At 38.0% G+C, this 27,063-nt stretch overlaps 4 protein-coding genes, 1 non-coding gene and 1 pseudogene across 5 annotated transcripts; 4 read left to right on the top strand and 2 right to left on the bottom strand.

Annotated features, from left to right (window-relative positions):
- Positions 1 to 1,105: 1,105 nt before the first annotated feature.
- Positions 1,106 to 17,044, top strand: LOC133727905 (oxysterol-binding protein-related protein 3C). The gene is made up of 11 exons (XM_062155318.1): positions 1,106 to 1,126; positions 12,212 to 12,365; positions 13,330 to 13,423; positions 13,898 to 14,014; positions 14,109 to 14,181; positions 14,271 to 14,389; positions 14,542 to 14,663; positions 15,177 to 15,353; positions 15,723 to 15,867; positions 16,265 to 16,443; positions 16,566 to 17,044. The coding sequence occupies exons 2-11, from the start codon at positions 12,262 to 12,264 to the stop codon at positions 16,810 to 16,812; spliced, it is 1,377 nt and encodes a 458-aa protein (XP_062011302.1). The 5' UTR covers positions 1,106 to 1,126; positions 12,212 to 12,261; the 3' UTR covers positions 16,813 to 17,044.
- LOC133733815 (probable xyloglucan galactosyltransferase GT11) lies at positions 1,521 to 3,579 on the top strand. Its single transcript, XM_062161454.1, has one exon. The coding sequence runs from the start codon at positions 1,738 to 1,740 to the stop codon at positions 3,502 to 3,504; it is 1,767 nt and encodes a 588-aa protein (XP_062017438.1). The 5' UTR covers positions 1,521 to 1,737; the 3' UTR covers positions 3,505 to 3,579.
- On the top strand, positions 4,361 to 4,432 carry TRNAG-UCC (transfer RNA glycine (anticodon UCC)). Its single transcript has one exon. It is a non-coding gene; the product is annotated as a tRNA-Gly (tRNA).
- LOC133727906 (PGR5-like protein 1B, chloroplastic) lies at positions 4,590 to 7,201 on the top strand. Its single transcript, XM_062155319.1, has 7 exons — positions 4,590 to 4,899; positions 4,995 to 5,057; positions 5,146 to 5,232; positions 5,542 to 5,770; positions 5,920 to 5,993; positions 6,092 to 6,190; positions 6,838 to 7,201. The coding sequence occupies exons 1-7, from the start codon at positions 4,675 to 4,677 to the stop codon at positions 6,928 to 6,930; spliced, it is 870 nt and encodes a 289-aa protein (XP_062011303.1). The 5' UTR covers positions 4,590 to 4,674; the 3' UTR covers positions 6,931 to 7,201.
- Positions 7,711 to 10,293, bottom strand: LOC133727907 (uncharacterized). Its single transcript, XM_062155320.1, has 4 exons — positions 9,841 to 10,293; positions 9,435 to 9,538; positions 8,129 to 8,258; positions 7,711 to 8,020 (listed from the first exon to the last, which is right to left on the bottom strand). Exons 1-4 carry the CDS (start codon positions 9,958 to 9,960, stop codon positions 7,982 to 7,984), a joined length of 393 nt encoding a protein of 130 aa, XP_062011304.1. The 5' UTR covers positions 9,961 to 10,293; the 3' UTR covers positions 7,711 to 7,981.
- Positions 17,045 to 17,175: 131 nt separating the features above from the next.
- Positions 17,176 to 25,476, bottom strand: LOC133727908 (DEAD-box ATP-dependent RNA helicase 7-like; annotated as a pseudogene).
- Positions 25,477 to 27,063: the final 1,587 nt, after the last annotated feature.

Below are 27,063 nucleotides of genomic sequence, written 5' to 3'. Positions count from 1 at the left end.
AGAGAGAGAGAGATCTCAACAAGAAAATTCAAAAGTTCATCTACTGCAAAATACATCAACAAACATACCTTCTTTCAATGATTATTTTGATCATCATGTTTGAACCGAACTCCCAATCTTGAATATATTACTATATTATCTAAAAATTCAATTGACCGTTAAAAACAGACTAGGTATCCAACTAAGGCCCAGTTTGAGATATTAGCTTAGCTTAAATCATAAGTAGTTGTAGCTTTTAGCTTATGATAGGTTTTTTTTTTACCAACTTTTATAAGCAGCAAGTTAATAGTGTAACTTTTAAAATAAGCTGCTTTATTAATTTCACCCAACATCTTCTACTACTATAAGTTATAAGTTAAGCAACTTTTTACATTTTAAAACCTATGCCAAATTGGGTCTAAAACCAAACAAAATCAATTGATGTTAATTAAGCCATATTCCACGACCTTTTTTTTTAGCATTAGGACCAGGCAATATTAAGCAAAGAGCCAAAGAGTGAGAGACCGAATCAAAAGGGGTTTGGGATTTGTTCAAAAACTGGGATTATCGTGCTCTGTACTTCTTTCTTCAATTCTCCGATTTCTTATTCCATTTTCATCGGTGGGAAAAAAATCTTTTTTGTATGAACTGCAAATCTGCAATGGTAACCCACATTTTTCATTCTTTTTTCTATCCTCCACCACCCTTTTTGTATACGAACTGCATTCTAAGCATGGGAGAAGCCATGTAGCGTACTGCATACTCCAGTTTTGTTGTAAAAAGTGGCAATATCTATACTATTATTAAGAGAAGAGGTTTTGTTTGGCAAAATAAAAATTTTTGACTGATTTAACCCTGAAAGATTAAAAAACTTTGAGAATAAATTAAATCACAAGAGTAAATATGACAATTACAAAATAGATTTTCATTACAAAAATTAAAAAGAAATTATCCTACAATCCCCATTTTTCTCTCCCACTATTTTCTCTCTGCAATAACTGTTTTATTTATTTTTTATTTTTTTATTTTCTTAAAAAAAAAACAAAAAGAAGTATCATACATGCAGGAGCATGTGTGAAGAATGCTAGTATAGTTTATGAATTGTAAACATAGATTAATTCAGCATTATTTCAAAAAAAAAAAAAAAAAAAATAGGGCATGTATTATCAAAACATCAATTTGAGCCCAGTACCATTTGGTCTAGTGGCATAGTCTTTTCTTTCTAAGTAAGAGGTTGTGAGTTCGGCTCACGAAAGACTAGTTGTAGCATTTGAGTTGTCTATCTGATAAAAAAAACATTAATTTGAGATTTGCTCCCACAAGAACTTACAAATAAAAACTATTGAAACTGATTGGTTTCCCAAATTCTGATACACTCTTGACTGCTTCATCATTCATCTCTCATTCTTTCCCTTTCTCTCTCCCAATCCACTTTCCCAGAAACTAATCCATGCAAAGACGTCCTTTTCAAATCCCATGCATTTCCTTGCCTCTAATATTTCTACAATCCAATACATCCATTATTCTTTCTGAACCACAAACAAACATTAACAAATTTTAATTTCTTGTGCTCCAAACAAGGATTCGGATTCGTATTGGTCTTTTTCTTTTCCATTTTCCTTGCATGGATTCCAATTCTTTTGCTTCATCTCTCTTTCACATAATGTTGTATTGAGGTGGTTCTTATTGATCCAAGATAGACACAACGGAACAACGACGAATCGAAGAAGATTCAGATTACGGGCCTTTCGTGACAAGATGGGAAGGCCTTTAGTGACAACCGGAATATGCCGCCAATCATGGTTCGTCGTTTTAGCCGGTTCTCTTTTATGGTTTTTATTGATTGGTGCATACTATTCCCAGTTTATGGTCAGCAAGGGTGTCATGATCACCTTTTTCAATCACAACATCTTCGACAACAATGTCGCTACTGTTGCTTCAAATTCTGTTGATCCTTTGCTAGATAAAAAACCCAATGTTGAAAGGAAAGTTGTTTTCAAGGACGAAAGTGGGGCTATGAGAACCAAAGATGTTAATGATTCTGAAGAGCATGGAAATTCGACGAAAGAAACAGATCGAGAAGCACATGATAATTCTAGAGGGAATAAAGAAACTCAATTTGATGTGAAAGGGGTTACCAAAATACCCATCAAGGAGGAAGAGATTCATACTGATATTAAATCAGATTTCAAATCTGAATCTGAATCTGATCTGTGCCTAGGTAAGTACATATATGTCCATGAAATCCCTAGCAAGTTTAATCAGGATTTGATCCAGCATTGTGGTTCACTTAGCAATTGGACTAATATGTGTGAGTTGTCATCAAACTTGGGTCTTGGCCCTCATTTTCCAAATAATGAGAGAGTCTACTCCAAAACTGGTTGGTTTGCTACAAACCAGTTCTTGTTAGAGGTCATATTCCACAATAGGTTGAAGCAGTACAACTGTTTGACAAATGACTCCTCTCAAGCTTCAGCAATATTTGTACCTTACTATGCTGGCCTAGACGTGTCGCGGTACCTTTGGGGTTCCAGCTTTAGAATGAGAGATTCTGGCTCACTTGAACTTGTGAAGTGGCTGAAAGAAAAACCAGAATGGAAGAGAATGTGGGGCAGAGATCATTTTATGGTGGCAGGAAGAATCACTTGGGACTTTCGGAGATTTACTGATGAGGATTCAAACTGGGGAAACAAGCTTATGCTTTTGCCTGAGTCGAAGAATATGACCATCTTGACAATTGAATCAAGCCCTTGGAATAGTAATGACTTTGCAATACCATATCCAACATACTTCCACCCTTCAATGGACACTGAAGTGTTTCACTGGCAGAACCGAATGAGAAGACAGCGAAGGAGGATCTTGTTCTCATTTGCAGGCGGCCCGAGGCCTAATCTTCAGGACTCTATCCGAAACGACATCATCGACCAGTGTAAAGCTGCAAGGAGAAAATGCAAGTTGCTAGAATGCTCTACAGGGCCAGACAAGTGTCACAAGCCGGTTTTCGTGATGAAAATGTTTCAAGGTTCTGTGTTCTGCTTGCAGCCTCCTGGTGATTCTTTGACCAGAAGATCAATCTTTGATTCTATTCTAGCTGGGTGCATACCGGTTTTCTTTCATCCTGGTTCGGCCTATGTCCAATATGTGTGGCACTTACCAAAGGAGCACACCAAATACTCTGTGCTTATCTCACAGTTTGACGTAAAAAACAAGACGGTCAGCATTGAGAGGGTCTTGAGTGGAATTTCAAGCCAGGAAATCGTGAAAATGAGGGAAGAGGTTATAAGATTGATACCGAGAGTTGTGTATGCTGACCCAAGTAACAAATTGAAGACTCATGATGATGCATTTGATATTTCTGTTAAGGGGGTTCTTGAAAGAGTTGACACAATTGGAAAGGACATGAGGGAAGGGAAGAATACTAGTTTTGATTTTGCAGAAAAGGTGAGTTGGAAGTACAATTTGTTTGGGATAGTGGGAGAACATGAATGGGATCCTTTCTTTGAAAGCCAGGATTTAAAAGGCTAGACAATAGAGATATGAAAAGCTTTAAAGAATTTTTTGTAGTTGTAGAGAAGTGAGCTTTACCTAGCTAGTTTTTTTTTTTTTTTTTTTGGTCTGAGCTTTACCTAGCTAGTTGATTCTTATGCAAACATAGACATTTTCCTTTTTTCTTCTTCTTTTCCTTCTTTTGTAGAGACATGTTTTTTTTCTTCTCTCTTGTACAAAATATTGATGCTTTGGACGTTGGAACATACAACAGATAAACTAGATTTAGGTTCTTATTCTTTTTTTGTTCTTTTGATCACAAAGATGGATCTCATTCATACTCTTTAAACTTCAAAGACGAATTACTTACTACTTATTAGTCTCATTATTAAAAACCTTAACTGCAAGCTGCGAAAACGGACAAAATGTACCACATCGATCCTAGAACTACAATCACAAGATAAAACAACACTTGAGAACAAAAATGATTAAACCAAACACCTTTCGAAGAAGTTTTTGCCCCATGCTAGCAAGCCTAGAAATCAATGTTTGAAAGAGATATTTCTAAATTAATTCTTGAAGAATTATGTGTAGAAGAGTCTAAAAAGGATTAATCATTTTGACCTTACACCCTTTTTGATCAATAGATGGGAATCACTTCAAATTGTTTGCCTACAATACATAAGGTTGGTTGCTTACTTAGTGCTTGCATATAACTCTGTTATAATACCAATTACTCTAGCTTACAAACAAACAAGACGGAAGCAACACTATCTTCCGTTTTCATCAAAATTTCCATAATTTGACATTGCCGACATTTTAGCGACACATCAAAATTTTTGCTCACCGAAATTTTCACTCATAATCGAAATGAAAGAAGATTTTAAACAAGCAAGCGTCTGTAGTCCAACGGTTAGGATAATTGCCTTCCAAGCAATAGACCCGGGTTCGACTCCCGGCAGACGCATTCTTTTTTATTTCGTCTCTTTCCTTTTTTTTTTTTTTTTTTTTTTTCCCATTTCCTGGAAAACGACGTCGAATCTTGATCTAGAAAAGTATTCCTCTGCCTTATTCTGCCCGGAAAGGCCATACTCATCCTCAGCCAATCAACCAACCCAGATATTTACGCGCCAAAACCATTTCCGTGGCCCCAAACTCTCTCTCTCACCACTCAGCTTGAGGTGCTTCACCTCCACGCTTTCCAGTTTCATGGCGGCCACGGGCGCCTCCTTCGCCCCCCACCACTTAATCGGGTCCACCGTCCCCGAAAGTTCCAGAACCCTCCGAACCGGAGCTCCATTCTCCGCTCGTATCTCCGCCAGCGGCAGCCACCTCGCCACCACTCCCGACGACCCCGCCGCCGGCCCCTCCTGCATCTACGTCGGCCCAATTGAAACCGCCAGCAAAGAAACCCTCGAAGCCCTCTACCGTCAAGTATGGATTTTCCTTTCTTCTTTTTTTTTTTCCAATTTTAATTTCGGTGATGAAAGATTCAATCTTTGATTATTTGTTTCTGGTGCACGTGGCAGGCACGTGATGCGTACTACAGTGGCGACCCTTTGATAGTTGATGACATGTTCGATAGAGTAGAGGTACTACTATTATATATGTGTGTGTTCCTTTTTCGTTATGTAGCGATTTGGGGTTTGCAAAGTGACATTTTTGATTGGAAAACAACAGTTGAAGTTGAGATGGTACGGTTCGAAATGCGTGGTGAAATACCCCCGTTGCAGTCTCCGGCGACAGTCGGCTTACTCCGATGCTGAGGTGATTCATTTTGATTTTAGTTCATGAATAGTTGAATACAATTACTTGGTTTCATAAGCATACAGTATGTTATGGCTTTTGAGGTCCTTGTGTTTATGCTCTTGAGTAGTGAGTAGTGCTATTTCTAGCTCAAGTTCTGTAATGTTTTACTTTTGCTTTGCTTTGGACTATGACCTATGCCTGTTTAGGACATCAGTTTTGCAAACTGATGTGTTGTGGGATAATACAGTATTCACCAAGATTATTATTTCCTGAGTAGTAGTGATTTCTTTCTCTTCTTGAGTATTGAGTGACATGGATGTAGGGCAGGCAGACGTATCACAGGTTTATGCATTAGCGAGCATATGGATACTCATTCTTGCGTTTGGCACTGGATCGTTTCTCATGCCCATATTATACACCGTTGGCCTAGCTTATCAAAATGCATTCAGTCCAGGACTTTCTTATGTAAATCCAGCAGCTAGTCTTTCCGTGCTGAATAGCATTCTCTTTATGATAGTCGGTTCTGTCATTGGTCTCCCTATTGCATCTGCTTCGGGTAAGTTAATCTGCATCCATTATACTAGTGAATTCTGTTGTCAAATATGGAAAATTGAAAATCAATCGTAATTAGGGAAATGAGGAAGTTCTAATCTTCTTATAATTGATTTTAATGTCAGAGTTAACATAAGTTCCTTTTTTTCACAGTTAAAGTACTTGAAGGCCTATGGACGAACGACTTGATGGCACTGAAAGGGGTGTGCCCAAACTGTGGGGAGGAGGTGAGTTGATCATGATAGATGTTGTCAGCAAGAGCTTCTAAAAGCTGTTTACTTTTTTCCATATCATCCATTTTCACTAATTGGAATACTTTCTACAGGTGTTTGCATTTGTGAAATCAGATCAGTCTAATAACTCCCCACATAGAGCAAATTGTCATGTATGTGAATGCTTGTTAGAATTCCGCACCAAGGCTGAGGTAATTTGGCTGCTTCTTGTTTCCCCCACCAACTTTCATGTGTTAAAACTTGTATTTTGTGAAGATCTAGATTCAAAGATGACAATTATAGAGAAGTTAGGAGTATTTACTTGAGGATCAATAAATTGAAGTTTTAAATAAAGACATTCATAGAGTTTCATACAGAATATGTCATATTTTAAAGGCGTTCTGTGGGAGGTAACTGAACAAGACCGTAAGGTATCTTTTATGTTGAAAATGCTCTACATGTTACCATGTCAGGAGAACTTTAATCAACATTTATACACCACATTGCTGGCTCTGTTAAGAGGTGAGGTGAATATAAGAATCACTTCAGTAAGAGTAAAGAGTAAACCCTAGACCCTAATGAGAAATGTAAGAATTCATAAGCGCCTCACTTTCTCACTATTCATATTACCCCAGTTTCCTCCACATTTTCCTATTAATTGCACTTTAAGTTTTGTGTTTGAAACTGCCACAATCCACCATTGGTCATAATGCCTCTCTTTATCTTTCCGAAATGAACCTAGCTCTCTTATTTTGATTTGCGAGGCTGAAAAAAATTACATGTTCAGTCGCTATATGATATTATAGAATCTTTTGCTGTTTGTGTATTGCTTGCTTAACAATGGTTTAATTTTGTGCAGAAATCCCTTTCACCTCTGGGTAGAAGATGGGTTTATGGACGTATCTATCTTGTTTCAAGAAAAGGTGGAGGTCGACTTCAAAGAAGGGATTGATACATGCATTGTTAAGCTTGTGTACAGTACGGCAATTTTTTCCTGCTCCTTTAGACCAATTGTAATAAACTTAAAGTCAATCTTACCTGAGTAGGATCAATTCATATGTGCCAGAACAGAAATAGGATCATTCTATAGATTGTGACTCTTATGTCAAGGGAATGCACTTCTTAGAAGTTTAACTATTATCATTGTCGAACAGTTCAGATACTTTTGATGCTTTCTGATATGAGCAGTTGATAAATGGCAGCATCCCTTTGATGTTCTCTAATTTCAACCAAAATATTCATCTAAATGATTAATAAACCTCCTAGTTATGTTACACGCCCCCATTTCATTAAGGATATGCCACTCAAAAACCGAGAGATCCAATTCTTAAAGCCGCCTTCAGTTGGAACTCACGTAATAATTCGCAAACAGCTCCCAGTCGGGTGTCAACCTAAACATGCTAGAGAGAACAAAAGAAGACCACTAAATGATAAGCACATTGCATTTGCACTCAAATACTCGGCAGTAATACTCATATATCTAGCCACGTAACAAAAGAATACATAAATTTACCCCCAAAAATAGACAAAGGCTAGAATTCCTAATGTGCACATAGAATATAATGATGCAAAACAGGCAATTGAAACTGCATTTCTTTTACATCAGTTCACTCAAATATTCACCCCAACCCGTATAACATACCTTGTATTCTTTAGGAAAACAGAACACATCCTGCTTGTCAACTACGTGTAGCAACTATGCAGCTAAGCACCCAAATTTGACTGCAGGCAATTTTATTAATGGCTACCAAAACAATTTTGATTCTCATCAGTTTTTTGCAGGTCATACATTGCTACATTGCGTGGGTGTTTATGAAGAAACATTGACTGAAACATCTATGCACCATAATCAGATGCTAGCATGTCCATGCTCATATTCATAATGTTGCTTAATCATAAAGAAATGAGCAAACAGTAATGACTTCATAAGAAACTTTCTCATTGTATCCAAGGCTATCGCTCTTCATGCAACCAAATCCTAGTGAAATTGAATAGATGGCCAATCAGAAGTGTCCCAAGCTGTATACTAGAACCCATGCAAGCTGAAAAACAGAAAGAGAAGAAATGAGAATGAGATCAAAGTCCTAATGAGGCTGTACTTATATGAGATGGTAAGTAAGGAGAATAGATCACAAATGATATTATATTACCAGAAAAAGAGTTACAGATGCAAAAAGTCCCTCTTGGAGGAGAGCTCCATGACCGCCAAATTCTTCTTCATCAAGCTTCAGTATCATCGCATAGTAGCCATATATAATCCCAGTGGATAACAAGAGAAAACTGTAAATCAAAGTCCACCTCATAAAGTCAACAAATGATTTGACAAGTAACTATAAGAGTAAGGAAAATGTTCATAAGAAAGTGGAAGAACATGCTACATTAGTGAACACTGAAGATTCAAAAGCATGAAATACTATTTTTGAAAACATTAAGCAGGAATCATAGGACACTCATCACAGGCACAAGTCCAATTTTTTTTATTTTTTTTATTTTTATTGATAGGAAGACTAAACTCAGACATAAGTTGTCACTGGATACAATAAGCACTGCATGACCATAAAAGGCTATCAAGTTGGAAACACTGAAATGAAAAGTATCAACACCCTCTTTGAGTATAGGCGCTGTTCCTTTCAGATAACCATAATATCACAAAAGAACAAAGCATAGTATGAAAGAAGCAAATTAGTGAATGAGCCATTTCTACAATGCTCACCAAAGAAAGACTATGCCAAGCAATGTCATTTAAAATTTAAGTTCAAATGACTGGCTGTGCTAGTATTTGTTTCAATAAAGTAACAGCTACGAGCCTACAACTCATCTGTTACTTCGCATGCCTTCTTCAGAAAGGAGTCAAAGAACTCAAAGGACACAAGACCTAGGAATTGTTCAATATTCCTCTTTTAAAAAGCATATTTAGAAAGTAACTCTATAATTAGCCAAACAATACTATATTTAAAAAAAAAAAAAAAAAAAAAAAAAAACTCTGAGAATGGAAAGTCACGAAACCTCTACAACATTATTGATTCAACAGGAATGAAAAACGAATCGTTTTGTAGTTTTAAAGTCATGGTGTATAATATTTTGATCTTCCCAAAATGAGCAGCTAAAGTCCCCAACAAGCTACAATGTCTGACTATTACTGATTCCTACCCTTTATTTTAAGAAAATCATTAATTGATTATTAAATTTTTTTAACCTACGCGAATTCATCTTCCCCAACAGGTAGCAGAAACCTACATCTATCTTTACTCAACCTTTGTAATTGATTTTCAGAAAACAGACCTCTTAAGTTTTCAAGTCATCAATCAAACATTGTCTCCCAACACTGCCCTGCTTGCCTTACGAGAGTTCGAGTATCCTCTTACTCAATTCTTATCAAATTTTACATAGTAAATTCATTGAAGTAAGACGATTAGCAGCAATAAATGCAACAGTTCAGGGTATTCATAAACTTACAGGACGAACCATATGCCTCCTACCAAGGGTACCGCACCCCATAGTAGCCCACACACAAGAGCCATGCCCTGTCGAATCCAATGCAAGACATCTCCCAATTGATCCTACGCGAAAAACACAAAGCAAACTCAAATTTCGAACCAAAACAATCTAACACCCTATATTTAATTTAGCTCAGAATTAGAGTCAAGTTGCAGCAGCTATTAAGCTACCCAACAGTTTCAACTCATTATATATAAGTTCAATAAATTAGACCGTTCCAATATTTCCCATTAACTTCAAAAATCCACAAAACCCATTAAAAATCCCACTGCTTTGCTTCAGGATCAAACACTTTCATGACTTTTTGGAAATCCAATTTCTGAGAATCGAATTGGAAACAGAGAGGCATAGGGCATAGTAGTACCTTGTCCCAGGAAGCTTCCGGATCGAACAACTTGGCGAATTTGAACGGCGACAAGTGGGCACCGCCGTTCTGGTGCTGCTGCGGCTGCGGGTACTGACCGTTGGCTTTCGCTTCTTTCATGCTTCCACTTTTAACCTTCACGGAATTCCGCGAGGCTTTGACAGTTGGCGAATTGGGAGAGAGACGATCGGAGCTCCTTAGGGTTTTGGATTGGGCGGAGAGTGATATAGAGAGAGAGAGAGAGAGAGAGAGAGAGTATGTGAATGTGAATGTGATCGGAGTAAGTAAAAATTTTAATTAAAAGGTGAAAATCAAAAACGAATTGATTAGTGAATAGAAAATTGAAGGAGCTTCGCTGTAGATCTGAGACAGATTTGGGTCTCACTGTGACTGCCCAGAGATTAATACTGCTACTAATCTTCCCCCACGTGAAGATGAGAGAATTTGATACCCAGTCGGAGAATATTACCGGCTTCTCTTCTCTTTTTTGGGCTTATGGGCCTCTTCTTTCGCTCTCTTTCAGGTCTTTGTCCATAAATGGACTGTGTTAACCACAAGCCTATTAACTACGTATTAGCCTACATCTTCTTCCTTAAGCCCAAAATCTTTGGCCACGGAAAATGGAAGTGGCTGTATTTGGAATTTTGCTTTTATGGAAGTGATTTTGTTACGTACCGTAACCATTTTTACTAGAAAAAAAATTCTTAGGTAGGGTAGACGGTAGACGTGCCAAATATTCTTAGGTTTGCCCTACTTAAGAATTTATTTTCCACTAGTTACAATATTGTTGGAAGCACGTAGAGCAATAAAAATGACACTTACAGAGTAATTTTATAATAAAAATAATTTTTAGTGTCTCTCAGGAAACACATGTCAAGTGCTTCTGAAAAAAATCACAAAAAACATGCTTTATTGTTCTACTTGCTTTTTGAAAAAACCACCAAAAAAACACTTTATTGCTATACGTGGTTCTTGCAAAAACCACCAAAAAACGTGTTGAGATAACTTCTTAAAGCGCTTTTGATAGACTGATATCGTTGTTGCCAATTCTAGAAACAATTCTAAAAAGTGCCGATTTTACCAATTAAAACTTTTTTTTTTTTTTTTTTAAATGTGTGTGTGTGTGTGTTTTTTTTTTTTTTTTAAAGGACTGATGCGGCTGCCCTCAAGCCTTGATCAATGAAACTGCAGAATACAAGAGGAGGGGACATAAAGCCTGAACCTCAGATTACAATAAGTATAAAGAGAACATCCTGAAATAATACCAAGACTCTCCACAAAATCTATGTATTCTAACAAGCACCAATTAGCAAAAAGTGCACGAATAACTATTCTATTTGCTTTGACATAGCGATAACATACCAAAAAGATAACTCTATCACGTAGAAGCATCATTACAAATACCCACGTCACCCAAACCCAGACCCAGGCCCAAAAACCATCCAGCCCAAGCAACAAAGCCCGAGCCCAGAGAACCAAGGCAGTGGGCCTCCATTCCTCACGCCTAGCCCAAGGTCTCACCTGCACCATCACGCCACCACGCCCACCACTCCGCCCTGGATGTCGAGCCTCCACCACCGCCGCTCTATCGCCGCCGTCGGACCACCAGAGGAGGACGCCATCCACGATCCCATCCCCACACAGCCTTAATCCATATCGCAGATCCGCCCCTCTCTATCCCTTCACCTCCCCGTGGTGGCACCGCCGCATGTCCCATCATCGCATCGTGGATCCACCCAACGTCGATCCCACCCCTCAACAGCATATCATACCCTGGTGCAGCCGGATTCGAGAAGAAACGGGGAAAGAAACCTCCACACCATAACCTCCGAGTGTTGGACCTGTCCACGGGCAACAGAACCCGTCACGTGCGGTCGGCAAGGCCAGTGGCCAGTGCCAGCGTCGAGGCGCAGCCGGACAGGAGCAATCCCAACCAACGACGTTCTCTCTAGGGTTTTCTCTCTCTAGAGTTTCTCTCTCTCAAAATCCTAATTTTTCTCTAGTAACCTTAAAAAAAAAAAAAAGTGTTGTTTTATAATCACTGAAATAAAAAATCGATGGTCGGATTAATATATAGCCCTTCCGTATGGAGTTGCAACTATTGGAAATTTGAAAGAGCACCATCTAAAACACCGAACGTATCGAGCACGCTATTCTTCGTGAACCCATTTGAACGCCAAAACAGAAAAGGGTAGAAGAGGAAAAAAAAAATTACGAAGATCCCACGCGCCATAGGAGGAGCGTTAAACTCAATAAAACAGTAACCGCCAGTTAACGAATTCCACGTCGTCTGCCCTTTTTCCACACTTTATGTCATATTTTCTCGGTTCATTTTTCTCCAAACTTGTTGCCAAAGCCTTGTTCCTAAATTTTTCAGAGACACTTTGATCTCGCAATTATCGAATTAGGGTTTTCAGAGAAATGAGTTTCCCAAACAAGGATGAGAAGAACAACAAGGGCTTCTTCGCCGCCATGAGTTCCGGCCTCTCCGTCTTCGGCAGCGCCATGCACCGATCCGTTGGCGGGTTAGCTTTCATTTCTGTCCCTTTTTTTTTTTTTTTTTTCAATCCTCAATCTTTCAGTTCGATTTTTCATGCACTTGGTGTTGTAGAACCCCTAATTGTTTTCCTTTCTTACTCTTAATCACTTGTTCTTGATTTCGATTGGTAAATTCGACTTGAGCTCTGACATTTTTGATCGGATTCTAGCTTTCAGTCTTGAAATGTACTTGCTTTCATTGATGACTGCGATCTCTTTCGGTTTCGGAATATTATTTGTGTGTGAATTATGTGATGGAGAGCTCCGTAACCGTGTTTTCGGGGTTCTGTTCTTGATTTTGTGAGAGAGGAGTGCCACCTTTAGTTTCTGAATAGTCACAACTTGAGCTACTAGCTAGGTAGGCATCTGGAGTGTTGAATGAGGACTCTTGTGTATATATGTGTACTTGTCTTTTGAGGATTAATATTAGAAATACCAATTTAGTCACGAATATTAGATGTCTGGGATTCATATTAGATGATTCTCAACCTGTGATAATCATTGAAGCAGATCTCTTGCTATAGATTAATTTGAACAAGGCTTGTACTTTTGCCTTGGATGGGGGACTTTAGTAATTTTTAGGCCAGGGGAATGACTGGAATCATATTATGGCTATTGGCGCAAACTTTCTCTCTTTTTCTATGCTAGTTATATTAAATGAGTTTGTTGACACTCCAGAGAGTAAGCGTCATACTGATAGCTTCATTCTGCTTCTGGGAAGGGGTTTCTGATAGTGTTGTGCACAACTGTCAGCATTGTATACTCGATGAACTTTAAATAGTGTCCCATGGGGATTTCATTAAAATGGTTAAACATAGCTTCATCTTTTGATTTAGCCATTAGTTCATCTGCTTGTGTACATACTGATAGAGGAAACTATCCTGATACTTACTGATTTGTTAATAAGGAGTGAGTTCTATCAGTTGAATGTGATTCTCCTCTTTCATTTAGGATGCTTGGTTATGAAGGGGTGGAAGTTATAAATCCAGAGGGAGGCAAAGAAGATGCAGAGGAGGAAGCTCAACGTGGAAGATGGAAGCAGGAGGTATGCTAATTTTTCGTCTCTACAATCTCCCTTTTAAGGATGTGTTGCTCTGTTATCATTTGCATTTGGTCATTAGGTGTAACAGTTCGTTTTCATTTTTTTTTTTTTTTGGTTATCAAGTATGTGTTTTTTAAGAGGGTTGGCTTTCTGCTCGGGAAGGAGCGTCTTTTTTTTTACTCATATAAAATTTTGATGTGGCAATAGGCCAATTCTCATGTTTAACTCCAGATTGCAATGTTTCTGGAGTCTTAGGTGTCATTGTGAATTTATGATAGGTGTAACATTAACTTATAAACTCTATTAGTGAACAGTTGATCAAAAATATGTGACTTTGTAGCATTTTCTTGTCAGTTCCCCCATTCTTCCCATCCTCAGTGCACAAATAAAATAGGAATTATGTTGTCTTCTTCATGAAATGCTATTGATCATACTTAACCTGAATTTCTTATGCATCTGTACATTTCTCTGTTAAAGGAACGAGACAGTTACTGGAAGATGATGCAAAAGTATATAGGTTCAGATATAACATCAATGGTGACTCTTCCTGTATATATTTTTGAGCCAATGACAATGCTGCAGAAAATGGCAGAGGTTTGTACTAAACATCTGGCTGCGTGTCTACCTGGATACTTGTGCACATTGTATATATAGTTTGATTGTTTTGTTAACTGTGCAATACCTACAGCTGATGGAATATTCACACTTGTTGGATCGCGCTGATGAATGTGAGGATCCTTATATGCGGTTGGTGTACTCCAGTGAGTATGGCTTTCCTTCGCTTGTGATGCACATTCAAGTTTCATTTTATGGTTGATGTATATCTATACATATCTGTTATTCATTACAGCTTCATGGGCTATATCTGTCTACTACGCCTACCAGCGAACATGGAAACCATTTAATCCTATACTTGGGGAGACTTATGAGATGGTTAATCACTGTGGGATTACATTCGTTGCAGAGCAGGTGAGCTTTTGAGGGCCATGACTGTCCAAGTTTTTCATGTATATGCAAAACTCCCCTCCCATGGTGTTACACATTAGATTTTCTCTCCTACTCTCGTGATCCATTTAAGATCGTGAATACCCTTAATTGACCATCATACAACATTATTCCAGGTCAGTCATCATCCACCAATGAGTGCTGCTCATGGTGAAAATGAGCATTTCACTTATGATGTGACGTCAAAGCTGAAAACTAAATTTTTAGGGAACTCTCTTGATGTTTACCCTGTTGGAAGGTATTACAAACTCTGCTTGTTCTTTAATATGTAGTTTTTGATCTCCCGACAATATATTATTCATTTGGATGTCATGCAATACACTAGTGCTGAACTGCTGGTAGAAAGTTTCACCTCTTTTTTCTTCTGGTTTTGAATGGTTTCTAGAGCTAATTCCTTGGGAGAGCTCGATCTCTTCCCCTAGAAACATGTATAATTAATTATCTGCTTTGGCTGCATTGTAATGAATTCTTCCTGAAGGAAAAAGATGTAAGAATTAGATATAATCGATAGCTAATGCACATATATCAACAATAGATGAACAATTATTTGAATTATGGATATGCGTCATTTTAGAATTTTTTTTATACTTTTGTTGATGTATGGTTGGCTTTTTTGAAATTCTATGTAATCAAGTGAGATTTTATTCTTCATTATGATGTGTTTTTTTTCTTTCTTTCTGTTAATATTTTTTCCTTGAAATTAAAAAATTGGATGGAACATTTATGTTATTTATTTTGCGTTTGTTTGCAGAACCCGAGTGACTCTTAAAAGAGATGGTGTAGTCTTAGATTTAGTGCCACCTCCCACAAAGGTAAACAACTTGATATTCGGACGGACTTGGGTTGATTCACCTGGAGAGATGATCATGACAAATCTGACAACTGGGGACAAAGCTGTGCTATGTTTCCAGCCTTGTGGCTGGTTTGGGTATGAATTCCTTCAAGCATAGATCTATGAATTATTCAAGTGTTTCGATAGCCATGTTGTTACTGCTAGAACTTTGTAGTACAATGAGATTTGAACTTTCTATTTGTCACCTTTTAATCTCATTGGAATTGATTTCTGACCTGGTGTTTTTTCTGTGTCTATAAATCAAGAAAAATGCTTCAAAATAAATGATTCACTGGATCCTGAAATGAATGAAGTATTTCAGTACAATCTACTAACGAATGAATTTTGAAAATATTACTTTTGATTTATAACCTTCAGTGTTGGTTTGCAAAATTAGTTTATAGACCATGTAGTAGTTACAAGTTTTGCTAGTGTTGATAAATTAAAAGTTGTATTTTGTTGCAGAGCTGGTCGTTATGAAGTGGATGGATATGTTTATAATTCTGCTGAGGAACCTAAGATATTGATGACTGGGAAATGGAATGAATCCATGAATTATCAACCTTGTGACATGGAAGGGGAACCCCTTCCAGGAACAGAATTAAAAGAGGTACTCATAGTCTTATCTTTGTTGTATATTTTTGTCAGTCAAGTTTCATCTGCAATATGCACAACTGTATTCTTCGAGTTAAGTTACGTCTACATTATTTTTATGAAGAGCATTTTAATACTGTTGTAGTGTATTATTTATTATAGAGCAAATGGTGTCCATCTAGAGCGTGGTGAAGGCTTGCTACTCATTCGTGTTTAGTAAAATATTCACCAGTATTTATCTGCTAGGTTCAGCTATGTTCTTTGGTACAGAAACAAAGGTTTGAAGAAGATGATGAATCGTTTACTTGAGATTCTCTTTATTCTGGACTGTTGCTTGTATCTTGCAGTTATATTGCTGGCTGTATATACTAAATAGTCTAGCTTCTGGCATTCACAAAGAATGATATCTGCAGGTTTGGCATATTGCCGATGTTCCGGAGAATGACAAATTTCAGTACACATACTTTGCACATAAAATAAATAGCTTTAACACTGCTCCTAAAAAGTTGTTGGCATCGGACTCGCGTTTGCGCCCTGATAGATATGCACTTGAGAACGGCGATCTATCCAAAGCAGGTGCAGAGAAGAGCAGGTATCTTTCTCTCTCTATTCGTACTTTTTCCAAAAGGGAATCAGTGTTGGATTATATGTAATATTTCTAATATTACTGTGAAGATCTTTGAACCTGTTATTTATCCTTTGTTTCTCTTTCAGATTGGAGGAGAGGCAGAGAGCTGAAAAGAAAGAACGAGAAGCAAAGGAACAAAAGTTTACACCAAGATGGTTCGAATTAACTGAGGAGGTTACACCTACACCGTGGGGTGACTTGGAAGTCTATCAGTATAACAGTAAATACACTCAACACCGTGCTGCAATTGATAGCTCTGACTCTGTTGATGGGGTTGATGTGAAATCAATTGACTTCAACCCATGGCAGTATGGCAATGTGTCCGCAGAATGAGGTATACCCCGTTTTGTGTTAGCTTGTTTGATTGTGATACTGGCCCATTTGACTTTTTGGTTTGTGGAAGCAGTTGTTGTCATGTGTACATTGTATCCCATTCCAGAGTCCATCCTAGATAGCTAGCTTTGTTCCTTCTCCCTACCCCAAATCTCTGTTTGTTACTGATATCTCTCATAGTTTAGAGAAAGGCAATGAAATGGAAAAAAGTTTAAAGAGTTTGTTTGGTTAATGCTATGATATTTGGTGCGAAGCCATCAACCGTTTGTTTGGTTGGTTAATGGCTTAATGCTATGATATATGGTGCCAAGCCTTTGACTCATAGAACGAGCTACTTTTGGTGCCAAGCCTTCGACTGTTTCAATACTTCCCATTTCAGAATTACTGCTCTGAGTGTAGCCATACTTGAGTGGCAAGTCAAGTTTATGATTTTGGTTAGTGCTGGTTTCTACCATGACCCTTCTCTCTCTTGATTAAGTCACGTACTTAAAAGTTTACAAGTGCCGCTGCTAGGAAAAGAAATACAGTAGTCTTTTGTACATTGTATGGATCTTGTTAGTTGTTATATAATTAGGATTCTTGAATCGAAAAGGGCACCAAAATACCTTTCTCCAGTAAATGAAAAGGTATACTTGTTTTAAAGAATATGAGATGCAGAGGGAAAAATCCCGTCGAGTAAATTGAACAATAAAATTCAACAAAAGAGACCTGTAGCATATTCTTCATTGTCAAACAGATTACAGTACTGCCGTAGGTTTCACCGTGTGTTGCCGTAGTAGCCACAACCTCTCCAGGCTCGATTGGAAAAACTATCATTTCTTCTATCAGAGAAACCGCATCGGATTTATGGGAAAACCTATTATTTCTTCTACCAGAGGAATCATGAACCCTGCCATCTCTTCTTCCGAATCCATCACCAGGGCCAAATCTTCCTCCCCTTGCCTTTTTCTTGTAGATTAGGCAATACTTCCAACATTCACATTAGTAACTTTCTTCGATCCTGCACCCATATACAGATATACGAAATCAATGAGTGATCCATGTCTAAAAGAAAATAATCAAATAAAACAAGTCGATTGACAACAATTCCATAAAATGAAGAAAACACACTTTACCAGCAAGAATATCCAAATCTCAGCAGCTACTTCAAACATTGCACCCTTTCCATCAGTTGTTAACTTCATACCCTTCAGTGACTCAACCTTCTCCTCAGGCAAGAACCTCTTCAAGAGTTTATAAGCACAAATGAGAGACAAAGTTGGTGGAAATCAAGAGGCAAACATATTGAAAAAAATCGAACCGGTTCAAACTGTCAGCAGATTGATTATCGGAACCATATGATCCGAGTCATATAACTTGATCATTTCATGCAGTATTTTTTTTTTTTTTTTTGGTGTGATGAGAATTGTTTTGATGTCTACTATGCATAAGACTTAAAATAAAACAAGGTTTATTCAAAAAAAAAAATGACTTAAATTTAAGAGTGATTAATGCTAACCCCCGGGGTGTAAAGGGCTCTTCCACACTCGAGCAGTACCGTGACATGGTAAGAAGTGCTCTCTTCTTTATCTCGGTGGAGCCCTGCACACCGTAGAACAATAGCTCACGTTTTAGATCGGCAATTTCAGATCAAAATGCATCATGTAATGAGAAATAGATAAGAAAAAAAGCTTACAGCAGTCTTAGCAAGGGCCTTTGCCAGTAGTTTTCTGCATATAGGCCAGAGGTGTTAAGAAGCTCCTCTGCAACAGACTCGAAAGCGGGAATTTCACTGCATGCGATTAGAAAAGGTGCATTAATATCTGATTATCTGAACCCAATCAACCTCAGTTTTGTCTGGAAAAACAAAGAAAAAGAGCTCGCCTCTAAGTATCTCATTATACATTGCAACCATTCAATACCAAAAGAGAGAAACCATCCAGGATCCTCACCTGCTCTCCCTGTGCATCCACATCGATGGATATAGTCTTCTACATTACGTGGAGGTTCATACTGAATCATGAACGATAAAAGTAACTGAGATGAACAAATATAGATAGAGTTCTAATTAAATTGCACTCACACATACCTGGATAAGTAATTGAATATCATTGATATCCGGTCCATGTGCTGCAACATTTGTGGCTACTAATGTCAAGAACTTGACACCCTGAAGTCGAAAGCGTACAAGAAGGTGGGAATTAATTCTGTGAATAGCTAGAAGCTAAGACCCTGAAAATACCTTGTTTAGTAAATTTTACCGAAAGAGAAGTAAATATGTATCATGTTTAACTATACCTCACGTTGAGCCTGCTGTATGTCCCCATGCAAAGATTATGCTCCAAGCAACGAACCAGCAAGTTTAGAAGCACTTTCCTTTGTCGCAGTGAAAACTATTATGTGACCTCCCTTGACTCAGAAACATAGAAATTGGATACATGAGGAATTGAGGAGAATGATTCAAAACTAAAAATAAAATGCATTATTTGCTAGACAGAAACCGACCTGCTATAGTAAAGAATGGATGTCAGAAATTAGTTTTTCTCTTTCTGATCTAGAGCAGCGAAGAGCAATATGCCTAACGTTTTTGCTAGCCTTCGGTTCTTCATTGCCAACCAGATCTACCTTTTTATAATTTGATTTAAGAAACCTAGAGAGAGCAATCTGAAAACCAAATATGAAATGTTTGTGCAAAAGGTAGAAGGAAATGGCACACCAATTTCTATGTAGAACTTGTTTCGATTCAAAGTCGAACAACTCGGATTCATATACTTATATACCTCTTCCACCCAAGAAAGTATGGTTGCACTGAAGAAGTGTCTGTACTTTAGTGACATCATTGAACTTCCCTGCAATTCTATGAAACAGAAATAGCTATAGAGGATATGTAGCCTTTATGAAAATATGAGAACACAGATCATGAAATTTAGTTACATATACCTAGAATGAGTTCAACATCTTTAACAAACCCCTCGTTTAACATTTTATCAGCTTCATCAAGGACCCGAAACTTCAAAGTGCTCGAGTCTATGTTGACCCTCTCTACATTATCCTACACCAAATTCGCAAAAGTTTAATATGGAAATTCCTCAAAGCTTACACAAGAGCTTAATAATACTGTAAAGTACTCGATCGATCGATCTCAACCTTTACACGACCAGGTGGTCCAAATGTCCAACAATGACATCAACCCCGTTCTTTAACTTGTGTGTTTGAACCGAGTAGGAAATCTACCGTATACACAACATGACACTAACCCCAAAGCACCACCATAAAATTCAAAGTCCTTAAGAACATGAATAAACCAAAAATCACTTTCAAAGTCACATTCAGGCTATAAACCAAAAATACGTACAGTGGATATATAACTGGATATGATACCACTAAAGCAAACTATATTGAGGTTGGTGGTAAATAAAAATACCTATATGGTCAAGTCCCTTGTGGATAAAAGGACGATCACACTTGGAACCCTGTACCCAGTCTTTTTTGGTTGTTTTATATTTGCTAGAGACTCTGAGACACAAAAGCCAGAGTTTTACCCTGCAAGTAACATTGCAAGAACAATATATAAAATTTACAATATGAACACAAAAACTGTAGTTGAATTACTAAATTGTATTCTAATCAACATGATATGTAATGTAAAATAAAAGAAGCTATTATTTGGTACACGCATATTTTTCATACCAAGGAAAAGTTGTGATATCGAGTTCATAAGCGCTTATGAATGATTTTGAAAAAAAAAGTTTCTAAGTAGGAGTATCTTTCATAATGAGCACTGTCGACTCCGCCTCGAGCTAGGAGACTGGGTTCGGAGTTTAAACGAGTACTCAACCGAGTCCTCAGAAAACTCGAACAGAAAGAAGGTTAAGTTACTTTAGTACCAGGGCAGCGAGAGCTTGACCCAGCAAGTCAAACCCATCCAAAATGGTATCGAAGGTCATGGCCAGAATTGGATACAAGGACTCAATCCCCTCTACTTCAATTTATCTCTCAAAGGCTGCGAATTCCGAAACTGCGACTGCGCATTTCGGGTTCTCCTCATCCTCTTGCTCCACCTTGGCCTTCTTTGATTTCTTTTTATTCTTCTTTTGTACCTACAACACCGTAGAAAGACATAAACTGATGGTGCAATTTTCTCTGTATTGAATTGTACCAAGCACCATGTTAGCTCAAATAAAAACTCTTTTTGTCAAACAAGGCAAAACACTAGACAGAAGGATGGGTCCTGGTTTTGAAATCCCTCCTGCATTTGTCTCAGCATTCATAACAATCTTCATGCTCATAAGCCTTTTGCTGTATGACCGATACTTTGTTCCAATAGTCCGGAGATACACAAAAAACCCAAGAGGGATCACATTGCTGCAGAGACTAGGCATTGGTCTTGTTTTGCACACGATTATCATGATCACGTCTTGCTTGGCTGAAAGGAAGAGGTTGAGTGTTATACAAGAAAACCACCTCTTTGTCAAGAAGGATCAGTTCCCCTCACAGTTTTCATTCTCTTCCCTCAATTTGCTTTGATGGGTATAGCTGATTCCTTTGTGGAAACAGCCAAGATTGAATTTTTCTATGATCAAGCACCAGAAGGCATGAAAAGCTTGGGGACTTCATATTTCACTACTAGGTTGGGAATTGGGAGTTTCCTCGGTAGTTTTATTCTATCAACAGTTTCCAACTTCACCAAGAAACATACACACAAGGATTGGATTTTGGATAACCGGCCTAAACATCTCTCGTTTAGACTACTATTATCTGTTTTTGGCTGTCTTGACCTTTCTCAACTTCCTCTTCTTTCTCTTGGTTGCGAAATACTATGTCTATAATGCAGAGTTGAGGGAGTCCGAGGAAGAATCTGCCATGGAAACTTTGCCAAACAAAAGTACTTCAGGTCTAGATCGCACGGTAGACTCAAAAACTACACTTCTAAGCTGATAACTGCTTCCTCTATATGCTACTTTAAGCTCCAAAGGTACTGTGATGCTAAAACATTAATTATATAAAGGTTTCATTCAGTGGATCAATTATATTGGGGAAATGATCATTTACTCAATTTCAGCTTAAAAATTGTCCACTTGCTCCGCAAACAGTTTTTTAACACCGTTTACCCAAAACACTAGCATCAACCATCTGTCAGTATTTTAGTGGCATTGGGAACAAGCCGTTAGATTGGACCGCAAGTAAATATCGTTATCTTTATGTGCAACGGGTAAATTAGTAACACATCGTTTTTTTGTCAAGCATCTGACACTTATTTCAGAATGTCGATCAAGTATCAACCATTAAAGAATAAAGAAACTATATATGTATGTTTGTTCAAATGTGGAATTCAATCAGGGTCATCAATAGCACTCGACCTAGAGCCAACTCGATTAGAAACTCAATCGAGTAGTCCATAATCATTCAAAATAAGTGTGTGATGAAACTCGAAAGTAAAGGCTTAATTTTTGGATGAAGAGGCAACCGGACGTCCGATTCATATCTTGTTTAGAGAATATTCCCTATCGTCGTTGATCATAATTAACAAGATCCATTTTGTCCCAAGAAGGATAAGCGGCCAATAAGAATATACTTCTAAAAAGAAGCTTCTGGTTCAAGATGAGTAGCTGAACCCTGTGAGGAAGTTCATCCAATCAATGATCCAAACTATAGTCTAACAACATTATCAACTTGTATGGCTCTGATCGACTCTTCTTGGCCTGCAAATATAAAAGGCCTAAAGAAAGCAGACAGGTACGTAAATTTAACTCACATGGTAGGCGTGCCAAAGTGCCAAAAGCCATGGCGTAAACTCGAATGCTGAAACACTTGTATGCATATGCAATGTTGCAATATAGCAAATTTGCAATATAAGTCGCCTTGATGACGGTCTACCTCCATTTTGGTCTGCATGAATCTATCTCACCCTTTCTCTCGCTCATAATATATAGGATGTTTGGTAATGCTATGATATTTGGTGCTGTCGTGCCAAGCCTTCAATTTGACCATATAGAAGGAGCTATGTTAATGGGGCAACATCACTGCTCTGAGTATAGCTAGCTATGCTTCAGTACGTAGTACTCCAAGTTTATAAATTTTGGATATGTTTCTTCTCTTCATTAAGTTATGTAGCTCCTTTAGCCCTACAAGTGCTGACTGTGCCGGAGCTAGCAGGATAAGAAAAACTCTATGGATTTTGAATCACGAAAAACCTCGATCCAATACTACACTTTTAATTTTCTCCAGTAAATAGAAAACTGAATTTAAAAAAGTGAACTTTCATTTCTACAAACTTGATCGAGAAGCGTAGGGAAAGGGAAAATCCCATAGACTAAAATAGAAGAAAAAAAAAAGGGTAAGCCCTCTAGTGAATATTTTCTTCATGATCATATAAGCTCTTCCCTTCACGTCGATTTACCGGCTTCATCACTTCCGACCCTTATATGCAACCTTCATTTACAGGTTACTTGATGAGCAACGCTCTAAGTTTCACCATCTGTTGCCATAGTTGCTACGACCTGTCCCACCTTGACTGGAAAACCTATCATTTCTTTTATCAGAGAAACCACCATCGGATTGACTGGCCTTCATTTTTTCATTACCAACCAAATCAACCTTTTTATAATTTGATTTAAGATACCTGGAGGGAGCAATCTGAAAAAGAAAAATGAAATTCGTTTATAGGTATGTGCCAAAGGTTCAAGGTTTTTAGAAGGAACTGTCACCCCAACTTCTATGTAGAACTTTTTTGGTTCAAAGTTGAACAATTCGGGTTCATATACTTACCTCTTCCACCCAATGAGGCATGGTAGTACTGAAGAGAAGCGTTTGAACTTTAGTTACATCATATTCCTTGCCTGCAAACCCATGAAACAGAAATAGATATAGAAGATATGTAGTCTTTGTGAAAATATGAAAACACCCGTTGAGCAAATTAAGGAATACCTAGAATGAATTCAACATGTTCAACTAATCCCTTCTTTGACATTTCATCAGCTTCACCAAGGACCCGAAACTTCAAATTGCTCAAGTCTATGTTGCCCTTTTCTATTTGATCCTACACCAAACTCGCATTTCTTTAACTTGGGAATTCGGCAAAGCTAACACTACAAGAACTCAAAATCAAATACCGGAAAGTACTTGATTGATCTCTACCTTTACACGGCCAGGTGTTCCAACAATGATATCAACCCGGCCTCTCTTTAACTTCTTTGTTTGAACCTTGTGGGAGGATCCTCCGTATACACAGCATGACACTATTCCCAAAGAACCGCCGTAAAATCCAAATTCCTTAAGAACCTGAATGAACAAAATTAATTGTCACGCATGCGTGGATATGATACTAAAGCAAAACAAACTGAGGTTGATGGTAAATGATATATACCTGTACGGCCAAGTCCCTTGTGGGTAAAAGTACGATAACAGTTGGAGCCCTGTACCCGGTCTTTTTAGATTGTTCTGCAGAACCATTTATTAGAGACTCCAGGATGGGTAACACAAAAGCCAGAGTTTTATCCTGCAACCAACATTGCAAAAATGTACATATAATGTCCAATATTAACAGAAAAACTGCCATTGAATTTTCTAAATTGTATTCTTCAAACAAAGGCCAAAAGCACGGAGATATGGTATATTATATGTGTCTACTCAACAAAAGTTTTCATTTATCAATAGGGATTGTCTACGACATTAATGTACCGATACATCAAGTAGACTAGTTCAATACAGAGGTAGACTAGCTCAGTACATGTATAGACTAGTCTACTTATGCATGGAGTTAGTCTACCATTGTACTGAGCTAGTCTATCTCTGTATTGAACTAGTCTACTTGATGTATCAGTACATTAATAATGTATTGATCTTTTCCTTATCAATATATGAATATTTCTCACAAGTTATATTTTTTCAAGTAGTCAAAGTGATAACTAAGAAAAAAGGTGTGATATCAAATTCAAGTTTAGTTATAGATTTACTGAATTCCAATGTATGATGCTAAAAAAAATATCTTGCTTGGTCTCCTCTATCAACCTAGTAGAATCTGTTTATGTATGTGGAAAAATCGAAAAGAAATAATATTAAGCTACTCATTTAGTACCTGGCCAGCGCTAGCCTGACCCATCAAGTCGAACCCATCCAAGATGGTATCGAAGGTCATGGCCTGAATTGGAGACAAGGACTCGAACCCCCTCTCCTTCAACTTAGCCCTCAATGGCTGCGAAATCCGAAACTGCGACACCGCATTAGGTTTCTCCTCCTCCACATTCTTTTTCTTCTCCTCTTGCTCCACCTTGGCCTTCTTTGATTTCTTTTTGGTCATCGACATCGCTTTCAGGGTCTCCTCCTCCCCTTTCTTTTTCTTCTCCTCTTGCTCCACCTTGTCCTTCTTTGATTTCTTTTTAGTCTTTTGTACCTCTAACTCGCTGTTGGGTTTGGCATTGTTCAAGGGCTCGCTCCTGTTTTCCTTGTCGCCAGCATTCACGTCCATATCCAAAGCCTTTCGCTTCTTTGACTCTTTCTTGCTCTTCTTCTCAATTCTCATCTGAATCGGAGTTTCTACGCGTTCCTTTTTCGCCTTTTTCATCTTCTTCTCCTTCTTGTCAATACCTATGGAAGACATGGTGGGTGTTCTATAGAGTGAAACGAATATATAATGTATATGTTATTTATAGCGCGAGGGAGAAGGGTTTCTCCTGCTTCCGAGGAATATAGCAGTGAGTTGCATTACAAGGAAAACCAGAGAGGTTAGGGTTTGGCTACTTTTATTAGGGTTTAGTTGCATTGTTTATTGGGCCGTCGAATTGTGCTAATCCCCCAGGTCCGGCCCAATACTAATTTTTATTTACAATGAACCACTTGATGGCAACATGCCCAATTGCCGACAATGAAATGACCACAGCTTATTAACAAACCATTGTAGCTCGCTTCTTGAAACCTAAAAACAAAGGTACATACTACCCTTAATCACCAAGATAGGAATATCATTCACTATGATTGTCGTTAAACATGGTAGAAAAACTTGCAAAGACCAGTCGATCCCGGAAATATTGAAAAGAAAGTTGCGGACACCCTGCCCCTCTACTGAGATCGACCCATCAGGACAACGGCCAACTAATTGAGCTGCTGGTTCAAGACAAGTAGCTGAAATTTGTGATGAGGAAGTTCATCCAATTAATTAATGATCCAAACTACAGTCTAACAACACTACTAACTTGTTTGGCTCTGAATACTCTTCTTGACCTGCAAGGGTCGACACTCACCGGCCGGCCTCTCAACCACCTAAAGAAGGCAGACAGATAAGTTTAACTTACATGGTAACATGCATGTTCCGATGTTCGCTTTGTCCAAAACAACCAACCTCTTCTCATAGTAGCCAGGCCTGCCAATTCAAAGTAGCCAAAGCTCCTGGCTTAAACTCGAATACTGAAAGACTTGGAGTGTTTTACGGTGCTCTCTAGTTTCATTACTCGTTCTCTCGAAAAACAATGAGTTAGTCTAACTCCGGAACACTATAGAACTTTCGGAAATGACTTGTGCATATGCAACATCGCAAATTTGCATTGTCACCTTGATGACCCTACCTGCCATTTCAAATCAAAAGTCCCTGAATCTATCTCATGCACCTCTTTTTTATGGACCCAGATGACGAGATTCCCTGCGACGTCTCATGTCCCTCCCAATTTAACGAGTTTGACGCCTCCATGATTAAAAGCTTTCTATCATTTGAATTCGAAATTCAAATTACTAGAAATGGCATGTAAAATTCAGAAACTGATTGCCTTCCAGCCAATGTCCCTTGTGAAATAATTCATCTTGAAACATTTGATTTTGAAAGAATGAACAAACTGCGGAGCGGTCGTTTTCAAGTGCACTTAGTTTGCTAAGAGGCTATGGCCCTCCATTACAGATGCACAACTTCTTTGAAGTCTCGTAATTATATATAATTAGCCGACAACCTACTGCCTAATATATATATTGCTGCTAATTTGGGTGGAATCGGATCTTACTTAACCCATCTTCATCAATCTTGTTCAAAATTGTTGTACCTTGTTCAAAATTCTCATCACCTCTAATGCTAGCTAGCCAATATTAATTACAAATTTCGGGAGCCACTAGTTAAACGAAATTCATATCAATTAAGAAATTACATTCATAATGTGAAAATTATTGCGAATCTCACACTAACCGACAGTTATTAGTTATTGATGGACAATTATCAATGAAGATCAGAAAAATCAAGAGTTTTCAATTGCTTACCCACGTAAAATTCATAGATCAACCTTCATACTGATC

The sequence above is a fragment of the Rosa rugosa genome, chromosome 2 (genome assembly GCF_958449725.1).
Source record: "Rosa rugosa chromosome 2, drRosRugo1.1, whole genome shotgun sequence".
Classification (NCBI taxonomy): Eukaryota; Viridiplantae; Streptophyta; class Magnoliopsida; order Rosales; family Rosaceae; genus Rosa; species Rosa rugosa.
This window is presented reverse-complemented; position numbering and strand designations above follow the sequence as displayed.

Coding starts and splice junctions, on each gene's coding strand:
- LOC133733815 (XM_062161454.1), top strand. CDS start 1,738: ATGGGAAGGCCTTTAGTGACAACCGGAATATGCCGCCAATCATGGTTC.
- LOC133727906 (XM_062155319.1), top strand. CDS start 4,675: ATGGCGGCCACGGGCGCCTCCTTCGCCCCCCACCACTTAATCGGGTCC. Junction 5,058..5,145: donor ACATGTTCGATAGAGTAGAG/GTACTACTATTA, acceptor GGAAAACAACAG/TTGAAGTTGAGATGGTACGG. Junction 6,191..6,837: donor AATTCCGCACCAAGGCTGAG/GTAATTTGGCTG, acceptor AATTTTGTGCAG/AAATCCCTTTCACCTCTGGG.
- LOC133727907 (XM_062155320.1), bottom strand. CDS start 9,960: ATGAAAGAAGCGAAAGCCAACGGTCAGTACCCGCAGCCGCAGCAGCAC. Junction 9,539..9,840: donor CGGAAGCTTCCTGGGACAAG/GTACTACTATGC, acceptor TTTTTCGCGTAG/GATCAATTGGGAGATGTCTT. Junction 8,259..9,434: donor GGAGGCATATGGTTCGTCCT/GTAAGTTTATGA, acceptor TTTGATTTACAG/TTTTCTCTTGTTATCCACTG.
- LOC133727905 (XM_062155318.1), top strand. CDS start 12,262: ATGAGTTTCCCAAACAAGGATGAGAAGAACAACAAGGGCTTCTTCGCC. Junction 14,182..14,270: donor TATGCGGTTGGTGTACTCCA/GTGAGTATGGCT, acceptor TATTCATTACAG/CTTCATGGGCTATATCTGTC. Junction 14,664..15,176: donor GATGTTTACCCTGTTGGAAG/GTATTACAAACT, acceptor GTTTGTTTGCAG/AACCCGAGTGACTCTTAAAA.